Source organism: Pagrus major, chromosome 11, assembly GCF_040436345.1.
Source record: "Pagrus major chromosome 11, Pma_NU_1.0".
NCBI lineage: Eukaryota > Metazoa > Chordata > Actinopteri > Spariformes > Sparidae > Pagrus > Pagrus major.
In genome coordinates, this window is record NC_133225.1 from 15,313,690 (window position 1) to 15,335,672 (window position 21,983).

Sequence of the window (21,983 nt, forward strand, 5' to 3'; positions counted from 1 at the left end):
AATGTACATATGGGCATGCCATCCTTTAATGCTGGGTTAAGGGACAAACAAAACCATGCATATGCACACACTCAGATACAAACATATGTACACACCTGAAGTAAACAGGCCAAACTTTATTCCTTACAAGTAACTTTTGACAAGTTCGCCTCCACATCCTGGAGTTGTATTCAGACGTGCTAGAAGGGAGTGTTGGAGAGCAGTCATGTAGAAAGAGAATGCTGTTACTGGAGTTATTAACAGGCTCCTGTGTTTCCCTCCTCTCAGCTGAGCTATTCAGAGCATAGCGTCCTCATCTGCCACAAACACATGCCGACAGACAGACGCAGCAGACGGACACACCGTGCAGCTCCTCTACGCGCTGCGCAGTAATATGTTTTTTTGCCCATTTACAACAAATTAAGTTTCCCTCAAAGTGAATTTCAAGCTTGGCTGCCTTTGGAGGCCGAGCAACTCTCTTTTCATTAATTTTCATTCTTTTCCCCCCAAACAAATGATCTACTGTACAGCACTCTCTGCGTTACTCTCCTCTCTCCGTCTTTTACTTTCTCTTGTTTTCTCCCCTCTTTGCCTTCTTTTTCTTGCTCGCTGGTAAATTTGGGCCGGGCAATGGAAAGCAATTACACTGTCAGAAAGGTGTATTCTGATTTATTAAAAGCCTTGAATGCTATCTGTTTTGTTCCCTCTTTGTGTCCCCCTGGGGAACTGCGTCCTGACACCCAAATGAGACAGAGTGAGTGCTCCCTGCTCAGTGCTCCATCCTGAGCGTCATCTAGGAAGCCGGCAGAGTAAATATCCATTTGCAGAGGACGCCAGAAAGACGGCTGTAACGCAGCTGCGAGGATGGGAATAGATTTGCCTCTTAAGCCCAAGAGGTGGGGGACACGAAAAGACGAAGAGAGGCAAAAAGAGGGAGAGATGTGTCTGCTGACTGCTACACAGGCTCAGTCTGAAATGACATTCTTCTTCATCCTTAACTTTATAAACCAGGTCCTCAACTACCATCCACCTAACTCCAGCTCAGAGCACTGAAGGACCTTTCAGAGAACTTTTCATGAGCTTAATTCCTATTCATTGAAACACAGGCGAGGCAAGAGAAAAAGAGAGACACAGGGGGCAGAAATAAGACACAGAGCACAAAGCCATTAAGGTGTGAATAGGTTCCAATTTCCAAAATAAATATTATCTCTGTCTGAGTAACCCAAAATCTGCTTGCTTTTGTGCCAACATTATAATAAGGATCAACAAGGGGTCAGCGCTGCGTGAACATCACATCATCAATTTCGGAGAGCTTCACCTGCAATACTTTAATCTATTTATCTCCCGTATTTTGTCCAAACAGAGTTGACCTGTACTGTGTAAAACTGTTAAGTCAAACACACCATCAGCACAAACCTGCAGTAGAGCTTTAGCGACCATGCCTAATGCACTCCCCACCACCACCTCTCACTCATTAGCACGTTCTTGACCGCCAGAGAGAAGGGAGAGATGCAGGGGTGGGACTGTGTAATAAAGCATCTAGTATCCTTGGGGAACCATTGGTTGGAGATAAGAGACCATACAGAAGTACTACGTAAGGACATACATCATAAACCTGCTTATCTTCTGCTCCCTCTGGACCAGCATTCTCAGTCAACGGTCTCGGGCTAAAAGACAGTCATGGCCAAACCTTTTTTTTTTCAGATTCCCGTGCTAGACAACAGACACTTCCACCCAATAAGGGTCACTCACTAATGAAGCAGATGACAAAGCAGCATAAAAAAACAAAACAAAAAAACAAGAATTGTTGCCAAGAAACCTGCAATGATACAACGATGACCTTTCCATCTTTGAGGAATTTCCTCTTTCATTGTGACACTGAGGTGCTGTAGGCAGTGATTAACATATTACCAGACGATAAAGAGTCTAGCTCTTTCATCCAAATACCTGTTTTAGCTGCTGCCAGGGAAAATACAAAACTTCCTGAGGCCGACAGAGAACGATTTATGAAAAATGCAAAAAAGAACCCCTCCCCCCCCCAAAAAAAAACAAAAAAAACAGGGAAACAAAATGGCAAAGAGGTAATGCAAGGACCCATGAAGTTAACAACAAACAGAAGGCAAACACAAAGGGGAAACTCCATCAGAACTTAGCTGTGGAAGTGAAAAAAATATGGAGTGAAAATTAAATTTCCACCTGCTGATATAACTGTATTCCTTATGTTGCCTTGTCTTTTTCTTTTGCATTTTCCTTTTTAAAATAACTTTTTTTTTACCACCGTGTTTGATGTTGAGGCCACAGCTAATGCATTCATGAACAGTCTGCCACTAAAGGCGGGTAAAAAAAAAAAAAAAAAAAACCTCTGTTATCTCGAGCTGTTTACCTCTCAGCTTGGGGAAAAGCAGTTTACTTACTTGAGTGGTGCCAGCTTGCTTGACTGGTGAAGTGCTTGTGTCTGTCTTGAATATATGCTAACAAAGCTACAAAACTATCTATGTCTGTGGGGATGTATAGCTAACATTTCTAATCATCCATCTGTCTCATTCATATGTGTAGTAAAGATACTGACACTGTTGAGAAGATGCTATTTTTGCTTCCATATAACCAGCAAATACTCCTTTCACTACTGTAACACAAAGTGGATGTTCACATCTCTTATGTGGTTTCACTTTGCAGTATCACCTCATTCACATGATAAAGTGCTGATTGGCTATTCAGGTGTTGGCCTTTGAAAGAGGCAGTCAGTAGTTAGAGGGCTCTCTTCATCACAAACCAATCACACAGCCATTCACAGAACAGCTCCAGTGTCAAGAACTGAGCTTTGGGAGAAAGTTGGCATTAATTAGTTAATTCAAACTGGCAGTGCGTCACAATGGATGTTGTTACATGACTTGATGATAAGGTATGATGTGGAAAAACCCTGCCTGAGAAGATATGAATGGTGTCACAAAACTGAAAACACATTGTGATAGGATTGTGCTGTTCGTAATGTGTCAGACAGCTCAATCATTATTTATATTTATGTTATGCCAGAAAGTTAACTCATTTATTCAGTGTGGAAAATACACGCAGATATTTCTTGTCCAGGAGTCCGAAACTATAACTGAGCTTTCTGTCTTTCCAACATTTGAAACATTGTGAAAAATACTCATTTTAAAACGTCTTCTAATATCTTCTTACAAAAAAAATCTCATTGCAATCGAAAAACTCCAAGGTTCAAGTCTAAATTGATTCCTACCTGACAAAAGCCTGTTGTCAGTTGTACTTTTTCTAATGGAATAAAATATGCATTACAAAGCGAGCTCTTAACAGTGTTGATTCTGGTGGCTTTGGACAAAAGCAGTAAGAGCACCACCACATTGTTTCTAAAGATCCTGATCCAGCTTGCACAAGCATTTGTTTAGAAAGCGAGTAAAAGAAAGACACAGCATATTTTTAACAACAATTTATTTTTTTAAACACAAGTAATGTATCAATTTGTGGCCATGTAAGAATAATAACTGTTATATCCCGATGGTGAAACACAGCAAACTTGGTTTTAGTGCCGTACCATACCACCAGAGATGACGTACTGTATTTTTGTAGGCTTACCCAGAAGTTGACATTGTCCTGGTTTCTTTCGACAAACAGCTCAGCAATTTTTCAATTAAATGTTGGATTATTACAGAAAATAAGCTCTGTGGCAAACAAAAGTTTATGATATTTACACTTTTCGTTCAGCAAGATAAACTTCACAGATGAACACCACTCTTATGATTTTGCAATCGCCAGGGGTGAAAAGTTAGGCTATAAACAAGCTACATCACGGTGGCATTAATTCAATGTCACCGCCACTAAGCTCCCTACTACACTATACTATAAATTCATCTATCTAAAATTCGAGTAAGAATAATTTCAACTAAAGTCCGCCTGTAAAGATGCATTAGTGACGAGAGGAGTCTGTGTCTGCGGGATGATATTTAATGTCTCTGAGAACCTCTGTAGTCTCACTTAGCCACTTGTTAGCAAATGCCTTTTAAAGACACGCAAATCCTTTTAAATTCACACGTCGGGTATTGACTGGTGTGTTATGTCATAGAACAAACGTGAAAATATCTTAAGCTTGTGATAACCACAGACCTTATTCCAGGCAGTTAACCGAAAACCTATTAAAAAAAAACATTGACTTCGAGACAAGGGAACTGGAAGTGCAACAATGCTAGGACTCATTCCTGCAACACTCTACAGAGCAGCTTCTTTCTACAGGCTGTCAATTCGTTCTCAGCACGCCCAAAAAAATACTACTCTGACAAAAAAAACAAACATGAATAAGTCGGAATCTGACCCTGTGACAGTCATCAAGAATAACTTTCATAACTTTATAGAAATAGCCAATCTTCTAGCTGATGGTCTTGTTTGCTTCTGCAGGTCACGCAGAGGCATCGGTATTAAATTGAGACTGTTTCATTACCAGTTAAAAGTTCTTCGCAGTACGCTTAACATGAGAGAAGAAATGTGCCTTGCCCATTGTGCGTTTCCTGTGTTTTCTGTGTCTCCATCAGTTTGCCTAGCCGGCTCCTCCAGTGTGGCTGCTGACCTTCTCCTCTCTCCACGGCTGGAGTGGCTATTGATTGGATCTTGGCACACAGTGTACAAACACAGAGATAAGGAGAGAGAGAGGCAGCCAGGCAGATATAGCTGCAGTGCCCACTCCACTCCCCTCCTCTTGCTCCAGATGCGAAAAAAAAGACCCTGTTCTTCGAGACTCCACTCCCACTGAGCAGACACCCAGACATGGTACCTGAACACTGATAGCAGACAGGATTAGGTCTAAAATTCAATCACAACAGTCTAAGTAATGTTAAGTCACTGCAGCTGACAGTGACCGCTGCCTCTCTTCAGCACAGTACAAGTGATCTATCAAAATCTTGCTTTGATTTGTGAGATTTCAAAAGAAAAAAAAAAAAAATGAGTGGATGTGACATCCCCGTGCTGTGATTCTGAAATCAATAGTTTTTTCTTGATGTGTGTATGTGAACAGAATCACAGAATAATAGCAAGCGCAGATTCAGGCCTCTTCAGTGGCATGCAGGTTAGGTCTCAGACAACTTTAAAGCTGGTCAGTGGCCCGTCCACTCCGCCACCCTGAGGTCTCTCATTTACACTTTCCTTCCATCTGGTCTACAGGCAGAGGCTGTGCTGTGTCAGAGGTGACTAATAGTGTCATAGCCCTACCCTCCCCAGCGGGGCCAGCAGAAGGAAAACTCAAACTGCTGCCTCCGCAACTCCCGGGCAGACACTGCCAACTAGTGAGAAAAAAGGAAAAACGCTTTGTCAACAGGCAAGGTGCGCAAATAAGGTGCTTTCAATTCCAGATGGCCGGGGGAAACTTGAGGAGCGTACAGAAATGAGGAAATAGTTTGAAAGAAGGAAGCAGTAGGCATCTTTTCAAAAAGGCTTGTTAGTACTGTAGCAGGTCAAATGCATGTTGTCTCTTTCTCTGTGTCTCAGTGGACATGGATGCCTCAGGGGGAGAAAGAGAGAGAGGTTTGCTCAGATACTGTCAGGATGGTCTACAAAGGGAAATGTTCAGACAGACAGGGACCTGAGGAACAGATGCTGATGAACCCGCCATGAACCTAGCCGAGCAGGAATCCAAACCCTTCTCCTCTGGGGAATAAGAGAAATTCTCCTGGTATTTGTCTTTGTGAGAGATGTGTGTGTGTGTGTGTGTGTGTGTGTGTGTGTGTGTGTGTGTGTGTGTGTGTGTGTTTTAAGGACCTGTGTCTTTTAGGCATTGTAGGTAATCACCACCAGCTAATGAGCAAAAATCTATTCACACATACAAACACACCTGTTAAAGGGCGATAGTTCGGGTCTTTTGATGTCGGGTTGTATGAGGTACTTATCCCTAGTCAGTGTATTACCTGCAGAAGATGACCGTCAGCTCTGCCTCTGTGTGGGGAGCAGCGAGTAGCACTGACAGGAAGCAGAGCATTGTACTGCTGTAAACTGAACCAGCAACAAGACATCAGCAAGCGCAGCTGTACCTGCCGTGCGTTTAAAAAAAAACCGAATATCTGCATAAAGTAAGCATGTCAGTCATTGCGCAATCAAAACAGGAAGAGACAGTGTTTGCCCCAGTCACAATCTTAAGGTAGCAGTGGAAAAACTGGAATCACTGTGGCAACTCTACAATGCAAAAGAACTCGTTGATGGAGGAGGCACAGAAGGCAAAGAGGCAGAGCGATAACAACTGAGGTAAAACAAGAGCGAATGGACGGGCATTCACCTGATGGAGAGCGCTCTGGTGTCTCGCCCAAATCTGTTTCCCTGTTCATAAGTGTTTGCCATTACCACTGGGACTCGAGACGGCTCAAAACCAGCATTCTTTCTACATCAGTTATCAACCAAACCTGCCTACTTAACCAGATGTTATTCTGCCCTTTCTACAGCACTGAGATCAAGGTTTCTAGATTGAACTGGGATTCTTACTGTTGCTGTTTTTTTTGTTTTTTTTGCTTTGGACAGTAGCCAGGCTGCTAGCAGTAGCTATGTTGCTATCGCTGTGTTTGTGATGGCTGTGGCAATAGTAATACCACAGAGAAACGTTAGGTAGGGAGTAAGTTGAAAAGTTGTCTATTTATGCTTTAAATATGAAGCTACAACTAGGAGCCAGTTAGCTTAGCTTAGAACAATAACTGTTAACAAGGGGAGACAACTAGCCTGGCTCTGTTCAATTATCATGTTACATTATACATTGTTTGTTTAACCTGTGTTAAATTTACACGCCTGGCTACTGCTCCCAGCCAGTCAATATCAACCCTTTGTAAAAAGCTTATTGTTTTTACACTTCTGTTTTGTTAGAATTAAGTAAATAAGACAATAAGTGTCAATTAGTAAGTCCCCCTGTTTCCAGTCTGGGTGGCTGTAGCCTAATTTTTAACAAACATATATGGGAGTTGTATCTTCTCGACTGACTTACTGCCAGAGCTAGCCAGCCAAATCTCAACCAATTCCTTTTGGAAGTGATTTAAAAGAGGATATTAATTTTGCAAATCTGAGTATTGACGGACTAATTAGCAGGTCGATGTCGAGCAGCAAAAGCCTAACACCAGAAGCACAGTCCTCTTCAGTCACCTTGACATGGGGACAGCCAACAGGTTCTTGCCTGAGGACCTCAGGCTATGTGCAGGACAGCAGCGCAGTAATTCAGAGATATAGTTTTGGTCCAGTCCAGTACTTTAAATGTAACAAGTAAATCTTAAAATCTGTAATAAACTGTTAGCCAATGTAAAGATGTCACAGACTTCAAACTGAGTAACAAAATTGTTTTTTGTTAGTCAGTTTGAAGTCTGTGAATTGTTTTCTGATTTATGTCAGTGCAGCCGGTACTGTAATCTAAACATGAGGAAATGAAAGCATGTGCGATGGATTTAGTGTCTCTGAAGCTCAGAAATGAAAAGATTTTGTCAGTATATCTTAGATCACAAAACCAAGATTGGAAGACCTTGCTAATATGCATTTCAAAATTAAGGTTGGACTCACACAACACACCGGAAAGCTCTGACAGTAAGCTTAGTACTGATTAAAAAAAAGGACCAAGTGAGGACTGTAATTGTGTTTGTAGATTGTCAGGGCCATTGATGAGCATCTCACTTTTATCAGAATTTAGACACCCAGTTTTTAATGTCTTTTAGACTATCTTTTTTGGTGGTTTTAAGGCTGTACTGGGACCATTCGGGATATTCCATCTATTCTACCAAAAACACTTCTTTCTTGTTTCTCTTTCTGGATGATCAGCAGTGAACAACTTGGGGAGTTACCAACTACTGTGAGATGTAGAAATGAAAGTAAAATGTCCCAAACAGGTAAATCACGGTCTTATTGCAAAGCCTAAATTGGCAGTTTGAGTGAGAGTAAAAGATTTGAGAATTGAGAGGCTGATCTGAAAATGTTATACAGATCCTCCTGGCTTGCCCTTTTCATTCATCCCAGAACTTCTCCCTCCCTGTTTCTGTCCCTCTATCTTCCCTCTCAATTAAAGTCTTCTCGTAAGCCCAAGTGAACTCAATCTGGCTCAGTGTAATTTACCATTAATTTCAATTCACTCTGCTTTAGTGAATCTTGGCTTGAGTAAGAAAGTAAAAAAAATACCTGACTTATAAATCAGTAAACACTACCTCATTCATAAAGATGAAGAGGGCTGGAGGTAAAAAATTAAAACGAGCTGACCTTTTTTTTTTTTACAGTATCTGAGTCTGCCAGTGCAGGCTGGATGGCAGAGATTTTGTTCAGGGGAATATACTGTAGAAAACAAATTAGTCAGCAAGATAGAAGAATGCCGGTGCAAATGGCCCTTGCTCTTATTTCCATCCTTATGAGATAACTGTACCCATTAGAAGGTTAAAGCTATTGTGGTGTCCCTGCAAAGACTCTGCCTCGGAAACGGCAGCAATCCGTCTTTAAACTTTGATGCAGCCAGAAAGCTCTCCTCATCCTTTCTCATCCTTTCCCCTCTGACCTGTGTGTGTGTATGTGTGTGGAGTTGCATATGTGCATGAGATAGAGAGAGAGGGGGGGAGCAGACAGAGAAAGAGATATGAGAGGGTGGGGCTGGGCTGTCTGCCACCCAGGCCCAGAGAACATAAAGAGAAAAATACGGCCATAAAACCTCTCTATGACTATGAATACTAATACTGACTCCGTGAGCCAAACCAAGCGAGTCTGTCCTCTCTCTGTTCCCCTCTGTCTCACTCAGACAAATGATGTGGCTTAAAAATAAAGCACAAAGTATACTGTGCTGCACAGGCAGAATTGTAAAGCTTCGTATTTACACTATGTCACACAAAACACGGTAGTAGTACAGATGGACAGAGAAGATTAGTGAGGTACTCTTTACTTCCTGGCCTTCAAACCATATGTCCATTTTATATTTTGTTATGCTGTGATTTTCTTTACCCTGATTTTTATTCATCTGGCTGTCTAGTGACAACAGGTTGTATAGTTGTAAGAATTAACAACAGGAGTGGGAAGCAGACTGCTAGCACTGATATACTGTTAATGAATGTGTCCAGATCTCAAAAGACTTAAAATAATAATCATTTAGATTTTAGATAGACACATAAACTGAACTAAAAGTACAAATTGTGACCATACACAGAATATATAGAACAGAAACTGTACATTAAGATAAGATCATTAAAGCTGGGGGTGGTAAGATTGTTGAAACCAGCAAAAGCAAGCAAAATTTTGAAAGCATCCGACTGAATAAATCCTAACCCTGCCTTCAGCCTTCCCTCCACAGCCACTACTCCATGAACAACATGAATGCCCACTACACTGACACCGACTCCTTACTACTATAGGTGTGTGCTTTGTGCAAACTAGCCGCTGAAGGAGTGGTGCAACGCTCTATTCTTGGACTGTGCTTTGTGCTACTCGGTTAGCAGCTGAACAAAAGTCTGTCACTGCCGCTGCTGCTCACTCGTTCCCTGGCTCAGCGGCTGTGTGCTTTGTGCTCCCGAGTGAACAAGCCGCTGAAGAGCAGGCTCAGTGGTTGTGTACTGTGAGCGCAGCATATCTACCAACTACCTCATGTCTCACTCACATGTAGGAAAACACACAAGATTGTCACAATGAACATAAACAACAAACATGGCTCTTGTTAGTAATCACCGCTGTCAAGCTAGTATGTTAGTACTGGGAAACATTCTTGTGCGACTAGCTTGCTATTAGCTTTAACAATATATCCACCTAGCTTTGTGAATGAGTCATGGGCAATGAGTGTATGGGCAGAGTGTGTGTGTGTGTGTGGCAGAGAGATAAGTATGTAGACAGACAGGTAACCTGTCCAATCTTACCGGCCAAATGAAACAGTTGGATGGACTTATTAGAGGCCTGCAACAGCCACATTTACTGTGTTTTTTCTTTTTTGATTTATTGATTGCTGTTGGGATGTTGAGAGACTTTCTGCGAATATTACAAAACATGGTTAAAGAATAACTTACCAACCCTAGCTTTGATATTTTAATCATCTTCCAGAAGGGAAATTTCGCTTTTACCACAGCACAAGGACAGAATAAGTACAGAAAAAATAAAGAAACTCAAAGAAGATAAAGGTTAAGAGCAACTAATAAAAATAAGAATATACCCTAACAGAAGTATAAATGAGCAATTATGCTTTTTCTGAGATATTGTCATGCATTGATACACCAAGGTGCTTCATTATATTTATGTTGATGAATGAATGATGAATCTGTATAAACACACAGTTACAGCATATATAGTTATGTAAAACATGTGAAATATTAGATATTAGTATTATTATTATCAACAACACACATTTTGTCATTTTAATTGTATCAAACCCAATTTTAAAAAATTTATCGTCACCTTTTTTTTTTTTAGCAATAGCCACCGAGTGTTAACATTTTCTAATTCCTTTTCTTTAAAGCAGGTTTTTTGTTAGTGGCAGAGTCCGCCATTCCCTAGGAAGATTAAAGTTACCTACAACAGCACAAGGGATTTGGAGGACACAATGCATGTATGTGCTTCAGCATTACCGTTTGTCTGCCTATTTGAAAGAGGCATCTTTGTTTGCTGATCACTCCTTGAGCTGTGTTCAGTAACTGCTAATGCAACTAAACATTCCCTGCCCCTGCTGCCTGACATTAAAAGTGTGAAATTGGTGAACCACTCAATGGCTTTTAATCCTCTCAGCCTTGTTGGCTGAATTGAAAACAAATAACCGAGTTGTTCTACTTCTGTTGTGTATCTACTTTTGTTTCTGACAGAGTAGCTGGTCATGTAATTTCCAGCAGAATTTTGGGCACCCTGAAGTAAAACGCAGTTGCTTTTACAACCTGGCAACCTTTCTCTTACTTTCAATATTGAATTTGCACTGAAGCTGCTTTTAAAATACGACCACAATTAGAATCTAAAATACTCATAGTCATTGTTATTATAACTGTAGGTCACCAGATCCTTTATTTATCGAGGTATTAGTCTTGGTTTTTTAACTGTACTGTCAGCCGTTTCATGCCATGGTTTCTACATTTTCTGTATTTTATGGTCAGGCACTCCTTACAAATACCTGTACTTTCATGGCGCCCCCCTTGCAGGGAGCTTTTCTCTGACAAATGTTGGAGGACAGAAGAAAAAGTCATAATCTCTCAAGCATTTCTAATGAGTTTTTCTCCTACAATTATTTGATAAGAGCAGACAAGACTGGAGGCAGCGTGTATGATACACTAGCTCCTACTGCCGAGGTGAGAGCTCTACTGATTACACACAGAGTCATTTACACACAAACACACACACACATGCACACACCCAGAGGCTTACAGTCCGTCATTTCTGAGTGCAGCAATCCTAATAATAACATGAGAGGCTGAAGTTATGACCGGCAGGCACACCTAAGTTACCAATCTGGGTCCCCCTATTCTGAAAACACACACACACAGACACACACACACATACACTACAACTTACAACCCCTCGACCACTGTTTTTCACCACCTTTTGGCTTCTCTGCTCCAGCCATAAAAACCAGTACCGACCCCCCCACATGCACTTTCCATCTCCCAACTCACCACACTGAGTCCCAGTTGCTCCCTCTGCAGGTAGGGCAGGTTCCTGCGCTCCAGGCTGGCCAGGTAGTGCTGCAGTCTGGAGTAGGTGTAGGGGTAGCAGTAGGCAAATTGATAAACGTCGTCCTCTCGGTCAAAGCAGAAGGCAAAAGACATGACATAGTTGCGCCGATGGTCAGGGCAACGGTAGTAGTACACGTTTTTGGCTGGAAGTCTCTGCCTGCAAACAGCAAAAGACAAACACATTACAGAGAAATTAGAGAAGTAATTAACAAGACAGGGCTTTTAATTCAAGAATGTGAAGTCTAAAAGGGTTAAAACTGCATCAGGTGATGATTTGAGAAACAGTGAGAGCACAGGGGAAAAAGTGCAGAAAGTGTGAAGATAGACGAGGAAACAGTGACTCCTGAGTTATACACAGAGAGAATTGAGAAATCGTGACGCTGAAGTTGCATCAACCTGTCAGTTTGTCGTCTTCCGGAGATGTTGAACTCAGCTGGCAAAGCAAAGAGTACAAGGACTGCGGGAAGTGAGGAGAAATCACCTGGCACTCAAGCTGCTTGGGAAGTCTGAGAGGTTCTTAACTTATGAGGAGTGAATGTTAAAACAAACCAACACAGAAAATTGATTATTTTTCTAAACTAACAACAATTTCTGATCATTAATCACCATTTGGAGGCTCCTCATTTGTCATTCGAACACCACAGCTACTATTTATTATTTGAGGCAAACCCAGAAAGCACAAAATGTGATAAAACATAATTTAGAATAAAAATTAATGATATCAGTGAAGCAACTACATTAAACTACAATGATTGATAATTGTCAACTAACTTGATAAATTAACGGCAGACTGAGATTTCTAATATCGCTCTCTTTCAGAACTACTTTCAGAAACACAACACTTTTGAAGAATGAAAGGAACACTAGCAATGGTCCGACACCATGGTTGACAAAAATGCCTCGTATGTCATTCATTTACTCTCCTTGCTCTTTGAGCACTCACATTTTGACCTCTGCTTCTAATTCATCGGGCCTCTGGAGGATTTGGCATCACAGTTTGTCTGAGTATCAAATGTGACCGCCTGGTGTTTTCAGCTTTGCATTTTAAAAGGCAGTAATTTCCAAGTGAGTGCGAGAAATTCTAAATATGACGACTGTGACACCATTGCACTATCTGTGCTGTTTTGCATGATGTGTAATTTCGAATTGAAGTCTGAGTGGAAAGCAGAAAATGTGTTTGCTTTTTTGCTTAAAGTCTCAAGTTGTTGTGAGCAATTTAGAAAACTTATACAGAGCGAGGGACGGATAAGCATCTAATCTGTGTATCAGTATGTCATATTTCTTGTAGTGCTGAACGTTGTGCGGTGTTTGTGATGTGCTGCGCGTTGTGTATTCTGTGTCTTCTTCATTGTGTACTCTGCTGAACTGTGTGTTCCATGTTGGATGCTGGGTCCAGGGCGAAAGAAGATGACTGATCCATGCACCTCACAGACGATCGATGGGGTATGGGGACAGGACTGCTGCTGTCTGTAGAACTTCTCTGCTTACTCTACATGTTTTCTTTTTGCACTCTTCGCCTGTCTGTCTTCCTATCTTTCCTCGTTTAGCCCTCACCACTGAGACATGGTCAGGAGGATGCTGTATGCATGCAAGTAACTATTTGCCTCCCGTCTATCTCCACCTTTCCTCTTTCCCCTGTCTTTCTCCAAATCTCTCTTGTCTGGTCCTGTCACTCACTGACTCCACCTTGACAGTTTACGTGAGGAAGACCAAGCATGGGGGAACAACAGCAACTGAGAGAGGAGGATAAAAGGAGGAAGAAGATGAGGACGACGAGTGACTGGTGGGTTTGGGGTGTTGGGAGCAGGGAGAAAGGTGGAATAAGGAGATAAGGAGAAGATGAGAGAGCAGGGCGATGGCAGATCTGGGCCTGATACGAAGATATACTGAAACGGGTGGCGGCTAGCAGCGTAGTGGCTGTGTGATGGTGGGGCTGGCTACTGAGCTAGCGTCTCTGGCAGCAGATCAGATGAAGATGCTATCGGGGCTGTGATAGGAACAGCACCTGATAATCAACAAACAGGACAGACTGCTCTGTGCTAGCTCTGACGGAGTGAACTTCTCTCTGTGACTCACCTCTGAAGAGAGAGGACACATGAGAGTTTTATGTTTGCTCAGACACCTTAATGCATTTGGTTTTGGCGACAGACTTGCATTGAAATGCATAGTGAACACACTCGCATGCATTTTCAAACACTTGAAGATGTCCCTGCAGGTAGCTAGTAAAACAAAAAGCTAAATCATTCGGCCTCTCTCAGACAGTGGGGGGAGAGGGGAGAGGAAGGCAGGGCTGATTATTCCTTCAGAGGAGGAGAAAGGGGAATGTATCTGCATGTGGCTATCTCAGCAGAATACTAATGCAGCCAGTGGCCAGCTATACCACACCCAGCTTACCAGCCTTGTCTTACAGATTGTAAAGCTGGACAAAGAAGTGGAAGAAAATGAGAGCACCCCCTAATTGCACATGAATATAATTCTTTGGACTGCATGGGTTTAAACTTGAGCATACAGTGAATAAAAGTGAACGACAAGGACAAAATAAACCTCCATGTGACAAACCCACACACACACTGGTGCAGTGCTGTGGCGCCAGCCCTCCGAGGTGCAGGTTAATTAAAATAAGATGACACCTCACCTCTTTACATATTTCCCTGTTTGGCTCTGCCCATCCATGCAATCCCACTTCTCTCTGTTTCTCCTTCTCTTCCTCTCTACCGGGCAGCGTGTGACCTTGCCGGAGACTGAAAAAGTCCTGGCTATTGATTTTAATTACTGCTGCTTGTCCCATCACAGCATTATAGTTATACGCCAAGAGAAAAAAAGATCTGTGACTTAAAGAGTCTGCCTGGAAGGCCTGAACTACAGGCTATGGACGAGGCTGCACTTTCCTTAGGTACCACAGTCATGCACACAAATATAAAAACAGAAAATCTTCAGCACATGCACACTAATGCACACAGTCCCTTTGGTGTTTTTTTTTTCTGAGCTGTGGCTGCTCCTGCTCGGCAGCTGGCAATTTGTTTTATCTAAATGGTACCTCCCTGTGCCTCTCCCCTGCCCATCTCTTGACGTGGTACAGTGCCGTCGTTCCCAAACAGAATTATCACTGCGTGGGATAAGGGGGGAAAAAAATGGAGAAGCTTCCCCCAGATGATAACACACTCACACACGGTTTTACAATTCAGTGATTACAGAGACGCCAAAACACACACACAAACAGGAATATGCAAAGAGTCACACACTGAAACGAAACAGCAAACTCAAACCGCATGTGAGCTACATCAAGGTCATTCCTTTGACAGCGAGCTGTGGGACAAGTTAACTGCCAGAGCGTCTCATCACAGCCTTACAGAATAAAGAAAAAGACACAGAGCAAAGAGAAATAGAGAGGCTGAAATACCACGCTGACAAATAGAGAAAGAGACAAGTAAAGAGACAAAGTCGGAGAGAAAGGGACTAAATAAAGAGACATGGGGAGAATGAAAAGGGAGAGGGTTTCATAGAGCTAGCAGGCAGCCTTTAGCGAGGTGTCACTTTGCTTGCCGGGGCTTTTCTACTTCTGATCCATTGGTAGCTACAAACTCCCGCTCTGATTTGATGGCACCGGCGTCTCTCTGAAGTTTCGAGATGAAGGCTTATAAATTGGTAGCTTTCATACGGGCGACATCTTGTCTATATTTCCAACTCAATCAAGCGTAGAGGACACGCCAATCACCGCTGCTCTGAGCACTCTCGCAGACAAAGACAAAAACACACAGGACAAAACTCACAAGGCCTGGATGAACAACACACACACACACACACACACACACACACACACACACACACACACACACACACACACACACACACACACACACACATCCACTCCCTTTTTATTTTTTATCTCACTGTTGACTCTTCCAGCTTGTCAAATGTTCATCCTGTCAACTGTTAGGAAGGTTAAATGTCTTCCATTTTGCCCATGCAGCTGTCAAGCCACACAGAACCCTCAGCGTCTCATTTAAGGCAAATAGGCAATCCGTTTGGCAAACATTTCACACTGAATGACATATTTCTTTACTCCCTCTGTGTTACTATGCCAATAATTGAAGAGGCAATATTTCTTGGCACTCTAAAATGATGCCAGATGTTAGATAGGCTCATTGTTTTTTTAAAACACGGCCTGTGTTCTTGTTTTGCATACTAAGTCAAGCAGAAAACAGCCTCCGAATCATCTGAGGAGCGTCGAACGTGTGGGGAAGTGAGCACACGAGCATGTGTGGATGTGTGTGCAAACGTGATGAGCTATATATTCTCAAGGCATCCATCTATCTTTTTTGGATGCAAATCAAGTCGCAACAAAGCTTTCTGGAGACACTGTTACTAGGCAACCTGTGCTTGCTTTGTAATTTGGTTGGCCAGCTGTGTATTGTATGTGGTGGTACAGTATATGTATTAAAACTGAGGCTTTACAAGAAGGTGTCTTTTAGTTAAGACTAACTTTAAAGACCAGTGAAGGAGGAGCATTGGATGTGCAGGAGGAAGTCAGAGAATCTCTCGAGTGTGACGGTGCTGAGGAGGGAGACTTCATTTTCACCATTTTTAGAGGTTCATCATAACTTTCCGCAGCAGTGTGTGTGTGTAAGCATTAAGTCAAGAAGATGCACATTATGCCCAGAGCTGATGATGTGATAAAGCCGTGATTAATGCTACTAGTAAGGTCTTCTGGCTAGCAGCAGTGAGTTCATTCAGGAAGCAATAAAACTTGTGAATTACAGACTTTCCTTTAACAGGAGACATGAGAGTTGCACACCTGTGGAGACAACAGGCAGTTAGCAGCCTTCTCAGGTCAGAGACACCCTTTGATGAGGCTGAAACATGACAGCACCAAAACACCCAGGAGGTGAACTCTCATCAGGTGGCCTTTTACACCTCTTCCTGTTAGAGGCAGTGTAGAAAAGCCGTTGCAACCCTCAACTCTCTGGTGTTTGCTCTGATCTTCACGAAAATGTGCTGGTCAGTTGAATTAGTTAAAGAAGTATTGTTAAACTTTTGTTACTTTAAAATAACAGCTTCAAAACCACTTTGATGGTACAGTGTCTTGTAATAGGGTGAATGGTGTCTCTGTCTCAGCCACTCCGCCCCCCCATCACTTGTTTCTGCACTATGTAACTTCAGTGAGAGGGTAGGATCACAGCGTTACATACATGTTTACTTCAACATACAAGTTTTTAACACATAACGTTGTTATGATGCAATGAGTTTTGTTTGTGGTTAGCACCTACATTACCTCTGACTAATTGTTACAGACCTGGGATTTGTATTAACGACAGTGGTGTTTCACTCAGAAACTGTGGGAGGCGCCAAATCACACAAAATGCTAATTTCTACATAATGTTGTTTTAATTTCAGGGGTGGAATAAACTAATTACAGCTAACCAAATTACTGTAATTAAGTCATTTTTGGGGTAATTTTACTTGTACTTAAGTTTGCATTACACCATGTAATCTGCTCAGTTACTTGTATTCTAGTTGCCAATAAGGCTATCTGAACACAAACAGGTACATGAAAAAAATAAAACTCTGCAGCTGGCGCAGGTTTGGAGAAGTGACCCTGACCACTGAACAGAGCAGGAGATGGGAGAAATTAGGATTTGGAGAAACAGAAACCCCTTTGATTGAAGGCCTGCTATTGATAATGCATTAAATATCAACGGTTAAAAAGTAACTAAGGCTCTGAGAAGTGTTTGAGAAGAATACTATGTATTTTGTACTTGAGTGTTATTTTAATGCCAGTAGTTTTACTTGTTATTGAGTAATATTTCAGTAATGCAACTTTACGTGTTTCCACCACTGGTTAGCTTGTTAATCCCATGTAGTGGCAGATTTTAGACTTAAATGTAAGTCAAGGTGAGTTATCAAGTCGGTCAATATCAGATCGCACCCACAGTGCTTTACCTGAGTGAGATTATGCAGCAGACGTAAAACGTGAAGTTATTTCCATAAAATTGTGATAGCGGTCATAAATCTTTGATTCTCATCTAAATAAAAACGCATTTGCTGTTTGTAGGAATAACCCAGTTTGTTCTTCTGATATGTTTAATACAGAGGGAGTTTCTGTTTTTTTTAAGCTGTCTTTGTCTGGTGGTTTGTGCGTTTGTCTATCCTTGAGTGTAAAAACACATCTATTCCAGTAAATCATCTCTTTTTCATGTCACCCTCTCCCCACCCCGTCCTCTACTTCTCACTCTAATGTACTGTCGAGTTGAGAAGACACCTTCTACCTTGTGCCTGTGATTTAATTTTTAAGTCTTTCCTTTTTTAATTGTCAAAACTCTCAGGACTCTTTGACTCTGACCCGCACCCTCATTGTCTTTGTCACGTTGTTGATCTTGAAATGGAAACACACCCTGCTGTTGCACCCACCACAGTCCCCAGGATAAGAGCAGACTCTGTGCTGACTGTGTGCTATAACCATCGCCTCTTATCTCAAACTGTTAATCTGTTCCAGTGTAAATCTGATAGAAATGCGAGAGATGTACAGCACTCATTCATTTACAAGGGATACTTTTATCAGCTCTGAGGATTCCCACAGAGATGACAATGCTGGAGATTTACAGTAGCTGCTCTAACTCACGTACCCTGAGATACTAGAAAAATTAAGAATACATACTTCTATTTTCATTATTTCTTTCCTTATTTTATTTAATTGTTTTCATTATTTAAGAAGCGCCTTGGGGTGTTTTAATCACAAGTGCACGACATGTTTCAGTAATTAAACATTTCTTAAACATGTGCCTACAAATAAACTAAACTCATAATTAAATCTTCAGGTTGTTTTTAATGTTCTTTTCAATAAGGGTAAATTAAAAAAAACTGTGACAGTGCCTGGATGGACCAGTAGAGGGCCACACCTATGAGCGAAAGGTGACCTGTTGAGGGATAAAAGTAGAGAACTCAGACAGAGAGAGGGGGGAGTCTGTCTTTGCAGTAAGCAGGCTACACAAACAGAAACGTGACTCCTGAGGGGGAAACACACCTGCTGGATGATGCAGGTTGGATGAAAGAGGAGAAACACAGTTAAGAATGTACATTTATCTGATAGTTAAAGGCTACATGATATATATATTACAATATAATAACAATGTATAAACCGTTTCAAAAGAGAGACCAAGACGAACTCGCAGTTTGATTTCTGTTTCATGGACACAAAAATAAAACACTCAAAATGGACTGTCCTGTTTTCCTGAATCAATCCTAAATTGCTGTTAAAAAAGTGCCCCTGTATATGTCCCGGAGGGGTCTCAGCTAGATGGAGCACGCTGTGCCTGCTAGTGGCTAGCTCCCCTGCGTCTTGTGGGGCAGCAGGGCAATTAGCAGAAAGCAGATGATCACTGTGCCCTCGCCACTGTGGCGCCACTGGTCCCCTATGGGGCAACAGGGCAGGTGCACATTCGTCTGAAATAATGGGGGGTACGGAGAAAACACACACAAGCAGCCATAATGAAAAATCAAGCGCACACACACACATCTAATAAAATGATGATGTCAGCTTTAAGCCCCTGGTGAGTGGTGGGGGTGTGTAAGCTAGTGGGAGGGGTGGGCTTTGTGTGTGTGTGTGTGTATGTGTGTGTGTGTGTGTGTGTGTGTGTGTGTGTGTGTGTGTGTGTGTGTGTGTGTGTGTGTGTGTGTGTGTGTGTGTGTGAATTTAAGAAGAGAGAGAACAAACCGTCCGTCTATAATTGTGTGATGCAGCATTTCCCAGAGTGCAACATTATACTCCCATCACATTATCTATGTGTGTGCATGTGAGTGCGGACTGAACAGACAGACTGGCGCCAGACTAAGTCATAATAATAATGTTCCAAGAGACCAGACACTTACCCAGACAGACACACACACACACACACACACACACACACACACATAAACACACACCACTACCAAGCTATATGATGTGTATATGTTTGGCACTATAGTGATCATGTGATCAGAGTAGATGTAACCTTATTTGTCCAGTCCATTAGTCCATCAGTTATTTTGTCTATACCACAGCACAGGGAATGACCAGACCTGACCAAGCCCACTGACTCTTCTTTGTTTCATCTTCTTTTACTTTTCTCTTTTTTTTCTATCTTACTTTGTTTCATGTTCCTTCTTTCATTTACTTTTTCTTTCTTTCACTTGTATATCTTTCTTTCTTTCTTGCTTTGACTTTCTGTCATTTTTTTACTTTCATTATCCTTTTTTTTGTCTTTTTCTTTATTCAGTTTCTGTTTTTTTCTTCCTTTCTAAATTCATCCTAAACAACAGAATGAGCAAATGCAATGTGTATCTAAATTTCTGTTTCAATCTGATGCATGTCACAAACTACAACTACTGGCTGCCACTGGACTGTTTTAATCATACAAGTACATGATTTGTTTGAAGTCATTATGTATTTATAAATGTGACATGGATGACAGAATACAGTCTGATCTCACTGCATCTGACTCGCACACCAAGGCAAGTGAAGCCAGTAACAGTGGGACAAGTGATCTAAGACCACTGTATTTTGTGTGTGTGTTTGTGTGTGTGTTTGTGTGTGTGTGTGTGTGTGTGTGTGTGTGTGTGTGTGAAGTAAGGTCACACAGAGTGATGAGATCATTCTCTCTGGAAATTTACTCCGTGGAAGGCAATGCAACACACATGACACATTCTGAAATCACTTTTTATTAAATTCCACATAGAGATGAGCTCACCTCCTGTAGTCTGTTACACTGATCACAAAGACTTGCGGTTGTGGAAAAAATAACCAACAGCTTGAATAATGCAATGACGAGCAAAATAAATTAAAGAATCATCCTTGAGACACAATCAGTGTTGCTAATTTTTCCAATAACGGCTCATTTGCACCACTTAGGCTTGTTAAAAAAGAGCAATAACCTCACATATCACAAGGGTCCTATCATATTATTAGATAATATACTGAACTAGGTTCATTTCAACATTGTTATTGTATTTCAAACTGCTGACTGACAATATTAAAGATACAATCTATATTAATCTGTGCACCTGTGGTACACAAGGCTTGTTTATAACAGCAGGTACTAAAGAAAGTATGGTATGGTATAATTACTAACACTCTGGTGAATATGGACAGTGGATTTTGTCCCAACCTTTTTGCAAAAGAGAATGTTAATAGATTGTAGAAAAATATGTAATATGTACATTAGATCAGAAGTGAAGAGAGTCACGACACCTAGAATGAGCAGGTAGTGAGAAACACATGAAGAATAAAAATACTTTCGTATTCCTGGACTCAAAGACCAGGGAGGAGGTATCATCAGAAGTTTCCCCTTTTCTACAGCACATCTTTCCCGCAAAAAAACTGCACCTGACTTACAACTGTTACCTCACATTTTTCTATGCTGAGTTCACTTTTTCAAACCTCACCACATAGTATGCAAAACAGAAGCCCCAGTGGACTAAAATTTGGTTCACTTCATTTCTTTCAAGTGCATTCAATGACCACATTTTTCAAATTTCACAAATTGTTTCTCGCTTAAACTCCACCACCACCAAAACGCTGTGTGTTTACACTCCATTTTGCACGCGTACAAATCTGTTAAAATTACATTCAAAACCTCATCTTACTTAAAAACGAAAAATGCATAAACTCCAAGATAATGTAGTTTTTGAACCATATGTATAGGGATCTACTTTGGTCTCATTGCATGCATTCACTGTATTTCAACAGCAAACTCGATGGTGATGTCCAACCCTCTACAAGGCGACTTCGACTTCCTAGAGCTAGAATGATCACTTATTTTCTTCAGTGTTTAATCTAATGATGACATTGCCACGTGATCTTTTTTTGTCTATAACATGTTAACAGCAGCTGTTCCTTCACTTCATGAATGATTGAGAAGATTGAATGGTTATCAAAATAACGGCATGATTAATACGTTTTCAGTAGATGGCCTGACACACAAGTGACGCCACACCACATGTTGCGTGTGGCGTGATCAGCACGCAAACCCCATGTTGTGTCTGTCACAAGATCAGTAGAATTGTACTCATCCAAGATCTCTATCTGTCCCTCCATTCCCCTCCCTCCTCCCTCTACCCTGCCTCTGTATCCCCCCCTCCCTCTTCATCCTCCCTGAGGGCCCTGCTGGCCTTGGCACAAAGATGCCAGCCTGTCTGCCCGCATTTCCCTTGGCACGATGGTGTCAGCTGGGGGCCTGGCTGCCCTGTCTGCCTCCATACTCCCCGGTATATCACACATACACACACACACACACACACACTCCTCGTTCACAGCTTGCAGCCAGACTGGTGTCACCATGTGTGTTAGGGGTAGCGGCACCCACAGGAGTGGGGGGGGGCTGGAGGGAAGGAGGGGAG

General features: G+C 41.8%; 1 protein-coding gene across 1 annotated transcript in view; it reads right to left on the minus strand.

The window, feature by feature from the left end:
- Positions 1-21,983, minus strand: part of agbl4 (AGBL carboxypeptidase 4) — a 284,101-nt gene that overhangs the window by 122,093 nt on the left and 140,025 nt on the right. The window contains exon 5 of the mRNA XM_073476442.1: positions 11,553-11,769. Within this exon, the coding sequence (XP_073332543.1) occupies positions 11,553-11,769 (217 nt within the window). The remainder of the gene's footprint in view (positions 1-11,552; positions 11,770-21,983) is intronic.